This window comes from Phalangium opilio, unplaced genomic scaffold, assembly GCF_054372755.1.
Source record: "Phalangium opilio isolate 3A_F unplaced genomic scaffold, DU_Popi_V2 ptg000059l_1, whole genome shotgun sequence".
NCBI classification, from domain to species: domain Eukaryota; kingdom Metazoa; phylum Arthropoda; class Arachnida; order Opiliones; family Phalangiidae; genus Phalangium; species Phalangium opilio.
In genome coordinates this window covers 54,800-63,128 of record NW_028324176.1, presented here as the reverse complement: position 1 = coordinate 63,128, position 8,329 = coordinate 54,800, and the positions used below count along the sequence as shown (strand labels likewise).

Here is an 8,329-nt window from a genome sequence, read left to right as displayed (position 1 = left end):
ACCATTCACAAAGCAAGGAGGATATACTTTCCAAGAAATCGTACTTACGTTACAACAGTCAGTGAAGTATTTCAGTGCGACTTGATCGATCTACGAAATCTTAAGAAAATAATAAAGGGTTTCAATATATTCTAACTATTATTGATATCCTCTCAAAATGTGCTTGGAGTCTTCCTTTGAAAAATAAAACTAGTAAAGAGGTTTTGAAAGCTTTACGGAGAGTTATTAAAGAAAGCCGGTACGAATTAATGTTGATCAAGGTAGTGAATTTTTATCAAAATTGTTTAAAGATTATTTAAGAAAAGAGGGAATAAGTCTTTATACTAGTGTAGGTGCAATTAAATGCGGAGTAATTGAAAGGTTTAATAGAACTTTAAAGGATAAAATCTTCAAGTTGTTAACTAGAGCGAAGAAACTAAATTACATTGATGCCTTACCAAAAATAATGAAATTCTACAATGCAACTGTACATTCAAGTACTGGTTTCGCTCTTATTGATGTCAATGAGAAGAAATTCCACCACAGAATTTGTATTAGTCTTAGACGTCGATATGATGCCCAACGATAACCTCCACGAAATGTTCCTGGAGTATGCCTGAGAAAATAGGCTCTTTCTCGAATCTCGAAAAGATGATAAAACTGTTTACGTTGTACCCGCATTCGAAATGAAAGAAATAGCCCAAATACCCAAGGATAAAACGGACAACGTTTGGAAATGATGGACGCCCACCTCTTTTACATTGAGCTTTGTTGGAAATGTCAGAAACATATTGACTACGAAGCCTGGTATAGAGAACCAATGACTAATAAGTTAGCTGTCATTTTTGAAGTCTTGTGGAGAGATCCTTGGGAACCTTTCTTCTTCAGCAGAAATTCAGCGCCTTATCATGATGAATGGTTTAGACAATATGGCTTTAATTTAAAAGTCAAGTAAGACCAAGATACCACCGTGTGTAGAAAGAAGAAACCATCGATAATTAACCCATTGATTAATATCTTTGCAGGTTTGCGAATTACACGTTGTAGGATACAAATTTTCAGTTTTAAATAACGCTTTTGTCATCCATAAGGGCCTGAAAATAGCCAACTCATTCCATAAAGAAAAGGATACCGATCAAGAAAAGAACCGTATCTTATTTCGACAGTTTAAAACTGAACTAAAGGAAAAATATCCAGACTGATCCAGGAGGTGTTACTGATCTCGAAGCTTCCATTTACATGAAAAATATAAAACGTACAAAAAAGATGTAATTTATCAGGTTAGTTTTAAAGAGTAAGTAAAAAGAAAATCAAATCTACCTTACATTTTGTATAAAAACAATGGTCCCGGAAGCTTTGGAACAGATTTTGGCTGTTATGAAAAAACTGTCTCCATTGAGGAACTCTATTTAGATAATATAGGAGTTAAATGGTGTATATTCGTACAAGTTATTCTTATAATGACGTTATTTAATGTAAAGATTTGTATTTTAAAATAGGGATTTTGCTCATAAACTTGCATTGGTTTTGATAAGTAATCCAAATGTACCTTTTCATACTTTGGAACTATCAAATAACCTAAAAGAAGATAAAGGTAATATATTTACTAACGAAAAAAGAAATATCAAAGACAAATAAATAACAACAACAGCTCTTCATTGTATTTCTTAATGAAGTATCTCTTGTCAATTAATTGTAAAGAAAAACAGAAAATAAATGTTACCAATAAACATTGTGGTGAACTTTTTATGAGGATATTATTTCTGCATTTTTCATAATAGCGCTGAACTGCCTATCTGTACGAGGTTGAATTCAGGGTTCGTACAAACCTGGGAAACTGGGAAAACTAAGGCAAATAAATAACTTTCAAAAATTCAGTGTTTGTTCTTCTTGGCGGTCTAGTGTAAACATGTTTTACTGTGCTTTGGTGTGTTTTATTGTTGTGGTATAGTGTAGTTTTAGAGTGTTTTATTGTACTTTTATTGTGTTTTATTGTAGTTTTATTGTGTTTTACTGTGTTTTATTGTAGTTTTATTGTACTTTTAGTGTGTTTTATTGTACTTTTAGTGTATTTTATTGTGTTTTATTGTACCTTAGTGTATTTTATTATGGTATAGTGTAGTTTTAGAGTGTTTTATTGTACTTTTATTGTACTTTTAGTTTGTTTCACTGTGTTTTGGTTTGGTTTTATTGCGTTTTACTGTGTTTTGGTGTGTTTTTATTGCGTTTTACTGTGTTTTGGTGTGTTTTTATTGTAGTTTTAGTGTATTTCAGTGTATTTTGTTGTAATTTAAGTTATTTGTCATAAATTCACAAAGTTTCTGTAAGACTCAATATCATATTGATCATGATAATACGTGGAACAAAGTATTTAGTTTATTATTAGTTTATTTAGTTTATTATTATTTGTTTATTATTATTATTAGTTTATTTAGTTTATTATTATTATTAGTTTATTTAGTTTATTATTATTATTAGTTTATTTAGTTTATTATTATTATAAGTTTATTATTATTATTAGTTTACTTAGTTTATTATTATTATTTATATATATTGTGCCTTTATAAAGTAAAACGAAATAAATTTCCTTACCTACATCCAAAATATCACTCCAAAATTAATATGATATTTTTCGTTTGAATCAACTAACCATTCCACGAACATCTGTCACGACAAAACGGAAACAGTAGGTGTACCATTTTTGAACGCTTTTCTCCCAATACCAGTTCAGTATAAATCTCTTCAACTAGAAAGTGTATTTTATTGTACTTTTAGTGTATTTTATTATGGTATAGTGTACTTTTAGTGTATTTAAATATGGTATAGTGTACTTTTAGTGTATTTTATTATGGTATAGTGTACTTTTAGTGTGTTTTATTGTACTTTTAGTGTATTTTATTGTGTTTTACTGTATTTTATTGTAGTTTTATTGTACTTTTAGTGTATTTTATTGTGTTTTACTGTGTTTTATTATAGTTTTATTGTATCTTTGTGTAGTTTTATAGTGTTTTATTTTACTTTTAGTGTATTTTATTGTGTTTTACTGTATTTTATTGTAGTTTTATTGTACTTTTAGTGTGTTTTTTGTAGTATAGTGTAGCTTTAGAGTGTTTTATTGTACTTTTATTGTGTTTTATTGTAGTTTTATTGTACCTTAGTGTATTTTATTGTGTTTTACTGTGTTTTATTGTAGTTTTATTGTACCTTTAGTGTATTTTATTTTGGGATAGTGTACTTTTAGTGTGTTTTATTTTACTTTTAGTGTATTTTATTGTGTTTTACTGTATTTTATTGTAGTTTTATTGTACTTTTAGTGTATTTTATTGTACTTTTATTGTACTTTTAGTTTATTTTATTGTGTTTTACTGTATTTTATTGTAGTTTTATTGTACCTTAGTGTACTTTTAGTGTGTTTTATTGTACTTTTAGTGTATTTTAGGTTTTCGTGACACCTTAAGCAATATGGTTTTTTGTTGGGGCATGCAAATCTAATTTAAAATAGTCTTTTACAACGTGATTACCGTGACGCCAATCGGGAATATTGTGCGGTAATTGTGAGGGGCACGTCATAACATAATTGTACTGAAGAAATGAAAGTTTATAATGTGCTCTAACTCGAAAACCTCTTGTGCCGAAAGATAGTTTAAAATGTTTGAATCGAGATACTCACCGGTTGTAGCAAGTGATTCTTCAAGTTCAGTAGCGTAATGACTGGGTAAACAACCCGAATAAAGATCATGCCAAGAAGCGAGTTCATACTCGTATAGTATATTAAAAGTTTTGCTCGACGCTACTTTAGCCAAGGTATACAGAGAAGGTATATTCGACAAAGACATGACTATTGTTATGGCGGGGAGAATTTAATAGTTTGTAGATCTGAATACAGTGAATTATTGCTATTAGTGAAGTTGGTTATCCAGCAGATATACTTTTCGTCACAACCGAATATAACCTCAAGTATCATTGGTTCGCTCGTTAACGTATCTGCCTTTAAACTCGTTGTTCTATGTATCACGAGTTCGAATCCCCTTAGCGAGAGTCCTTAACAAGCGAACCAAGGTTACTTTTGTAAAGGATATATTTTTATCTCTTATAATAAACAGTTGTTTTCATAAAGCGAAAACAAGATTGGTTGACGTCAAAGATAATTGGAAATATATTTTACTCTCTTATAACAGTTGCTTTTATAAAGCAAAGACAAGGTTGGTTGACGTCAAAGATAACTCGAAATATACGTATAGAAAATATATTTTGCTCTCTTATAAGTAACAGTTGCTTTTATAAAGTAAAGACAAGGTTAGTTGATGTAAAATATAATTCGACGTATGACGTCAAGGTTAGCCATGATAAAAATTTATTTTGCTCCTTTATAACTTACAGTTGTTGGTTATAGACTTCGTTCCATAAAATACTATCAAACTAGCTAGGACCCAAGGATTCGTTATACCTGAAGGTGAATAATATAGCGCCTATACCGTGTTATATTTTGCTTCGTTATAATACTCCGTTCCATTTATTCCATAAATTGCTTTCCCCCACTCTGTTCGGGAAAGTAGGGCTTTCATACAACCGGGCTGCCAGGCCTTTAGTGCGGTTTCTGATAGGAAACCGATCTCCATGATTATAATCACTGAGCGCATTTAGTCTTAGAGCTCGGCTTTATTTATCCATTATCCACGTTATTTTATCTTTATCACTACTCGAAAATCCCTTATCACTACTCGAAAATTATCCACAGATCTTACATGTTAAATCGTATTATAATCCACAACTTTGTTTATAAGTAATCGGTTATCCACCAATTTGTGGATAATGGATAGAAAATGCCAAGCTCTTAGTCTTGGCTTTTAAAGTTGCAAAACGGCAAGCTGAAACTTCACTTAAGCGATTAACCCTTGGCTAAGTTTTCCCAAACAAAACCGTCTGCTACTGCCGACAGCCGAAACGCGGTGCACGTTACAGGGCTACCGGATTAAACAAAATGTAAAATCCACAAAATAGCGAAAGCTTGACTAGTCCATTTAGATATTTTTATTTGGTCTTTGTCGACTATTACGGTTTTCCTACCCCCATTAATGGAACGGTGTATTAACAGGTGTTTTAATAAAGCGAAAACAAGGTTGGCGTCAAAGCTAATTCGAAATATACGTATGACGTCAAGGTTATAATATATTTTTCGCTCTTATAACTAACAGCTGTTTTTGTAAAACGGAAACAAGATTTTTTTACATCTATGATAGTTCAAAATGTACTTATTTTAACGTGATACGTAGACCGCTTTAGATATAGTATATAACCCCGCAAGTCGCGGCGTACAATCACTTGAGCCAATATCTCTCGACCATAAACTAAATTCTCTCGATGCCTTTAGACATGGTAAGATTTTTTTAATTTTCCACGTTTTTAAAAACTGCATGTCCAAATGTATCATTATTGTCTTTAGACGGCAAATCAAACGTGGGAAACTATCGAAATTAAATTTAACGAGAGCGACAATATCGGTGTAAAATTAGTTAAATTAAACAATAAATTATATGTAGATATTAGAAGATACGCTTTTAAAAAACCCCTTATATATGGAATATGTATTTCGATAGACGTGATAGAAGAAGTTAAAAAAAAATTTAAGCAAACCATGCGGTATCATAAAACAGACCCTATGCTTCCCGGGAATGCTGGAACTGGAAAATTTTAAAGATACGGGTTATTTATTGACAAAATATAGGGGGGAAATGCGCGAAAAACAATTAAATTTAAAGTTTGATGAAATACCAGAGGTTGTCAGTCTTATAGATAAAGTTTTAAAGAAAATACCTGTAACTGAGTAAGAAATTTGTAAATTTAAACAATAAAGAAATTTGTAAATTTAAACAATAAAGAATTTTTAAAACGTATTTTTAGAAAATTAATACTTTTTATTTTAGAACTTTATAGTGTGTATTATTTTAGATATTTTAGTTTGTTTCCTAGGTATACGTCAAGAGTTTTATCTCGAGTCGAGCCTAAGATCAAATAGAAAACATGTCATCATCCGAAGAAGAGCCTTTGGATCTTTCCTATTTTAATCCTAAAAGGTTTTACGAATTATCAAAAGTTAACCAAACTGTCTCTCGAAAGTTCAACTGTTTAGCCTCTGAATATAAAATTATTTTTAAAGACCTTCATATGCTCAAATTGACAGAAGTATATGAACAATTGATAAAAATCTTTCAATCCATTATAGAGACAATTTTAGAATCTTCTCAAGGTTACAATAGCGTTAGATTTTGTGTTAGGTCTGACTTACTGGAAAATGCTATAAATTTAAAATTTATGGCCCTAAATGAGTTAACGGCTGAAAGATTAATGACTGCCATTAGTCAAGTAAGTCAAAGCCGGCGAAATTTTTTTCTCGAGGGTGATGTCAGGCTCGACGCTATATTTTTAAATGTTAATGTACCAATATCAGGTCGTCGATCTGTTAAAAATAGATCGATGATAGCTCTCGACAAATATATTCAGAAAGGAAGGACATTTTTGCCTATAATAAACGATGATGAACTATGCGTATCAAGAGCAATCGTTTGCGGGATGATGGTTGCTGATTTAACATATTTAAAGAAACAAAAGCTTAGTACTTTGACTTTTGATTTTAATAGTTATAGACGTATACAACTAGGTCATAGACCTTTGCAAAAAGAAGAAGCGTTAAAGCTTCATGCCAAGGCTAATGTGCCTATTGGTCCCGTTAGTTTAGACAAAATTTCAATGTTTCAAAAAGTATTGCAACCCGAGTATCAAATAGTTATTTTCAGTGCTAATGATAATTTCAAAAAGGTTTATCAAGGTGAAATGTTTTCGGAGAAAAAATTTTTTTTATTACAAATAGATCAACACATGCACGTCATTAAAAGTTTAGCCAGTATGTTTGGGGCCAAGTCGTATTGCAACACGTGTTTAACAACGTTTACTAAATTTAATGACGCAAAAAAACACAAATGTTTTAATCAAAAAACCAAATGTTGGCGTTGTTACTCTGAGACCTTTCACGAAGACCCTCAGATTGAAATATCTCGCTGCCAAAACTGTAATAGATACTTTAAAGGGCCTGAATGTTTCCAATTTCACATAGAAAATGACACTTGTTTAAAAATTAAACGGTGCTTAAAATGTTGCAAAGAAATTCGCGATGACAAACATAAATGTCTTACATCTTGTTCTAGATGTAAAATTGAGCACCCTCCCAAAATGTGTTACGTTCAACCCCTTGATGCTACTTTAAAGAAACTAGATTTTGTTATTTTGACTGTGAAACTATTGATATGAACTCTAAACATACCCCAGTTCTATTAGTTTCGGCCATGCAAATTAATGATACCGAATACGATTATCAAATTTTTAGAGGTTTTGATTGTGTTGATAAGTTTATGAAATATCTGACCCAAACAGAAGATGAGACATCTTATACAAGGAACAATAAACGAATAAAAATAAGTAAACCTAAATTTGAAAATTTGACTATAGTGGCCCACAATTTTAAAGGTTTTGATTCGTATTTTATATTAAATTGGTTAATTAATAACCATGTAAAACCAGACGTCATATTCGACGGCTCTAAAATTCTAGCTCTCTTTATTAAAAGTCAAAATTTTAGGTTTATTTGTAGTTATTCATTCGTGGCGCTTCCTTTGAGAGCCTTTACAGAAACTTTTCAATTGGGTAGTTACAAAAAACAGTTTTTTCCTTATATTTTCTTAAAAGAGGACACTTTAAACTATGAAGGTCCGTTACCTGAAAAAGCCGTATTTCAACCTGAATTTATGAATGAAAAGGACCGACAGGCCTTTGATTTATGGTACAGTGAAAAAGGTAAAAAATCCACGTACAAAATAATGACCGAATTAGAGGAATACGCTGTACAAGATGTGGTAGTTTTACAAAAAGGAATTACAAAATTTAGAGAACTTTACAAAAAGGCATCGGGTCTAGATCCTCTTAATTGCGGAGCTATTACAATATCGGGGGTATGTTTAGAGTTCATATCAATAGTTTCACAGTCAAAATAACAAAATCTAGTTTCTTTAAAAGTAGCATCAAGGGGTTGAACGTAACACATTTTGGGAGGGTGCTCAATTTTACATCTAGAACAAGATGTAAGACATTTATGTTTGTCATCACGAATTTCTTTGCAACATTTTAAGCACCGTTTAATTTTTAAACAAGTGCAAACTTAACATGCATGGTGTTAGTCGGAAGGAAATCGGACAATGACACTAACAACGTGTTTTGATTCCCAACTGGTAATAAATTAACTTCGTTAGCTTCATTGACTTCATTCCACATATCATCGCTATCATTTTCGTTCTCTAAA

General features: G+C 31.2%; 1 protein-coding gene across 1 annotated transcript; it reads left to right on the top strand.

The window, feature by feature from the left end:
* Window positions 1–414: 414 nt before the first annotated feature.
* LOC149667207 (beta-1,4-glucuronyltransferase 1-like) lies at window positions 415–1,061 on the top strand. Its single transcript, XM_089841393.1, has 2 exons — window positions 415–930; window positions 1,005–1,061. The coding sequence occupies exons 1-2, from the start codon at window positions 716–718 to the stop codon at window positions 1,024–1,026; spliced, it is 237 nt and encodes a 78-aa protein (XP_089697519.1). The 5' UTR covers window positions 415–715; the 3' UTR covers window positions 1,027–1,061.
* Window positions 1,062–8,329: the final 7,268 nt, after the last annotated feature.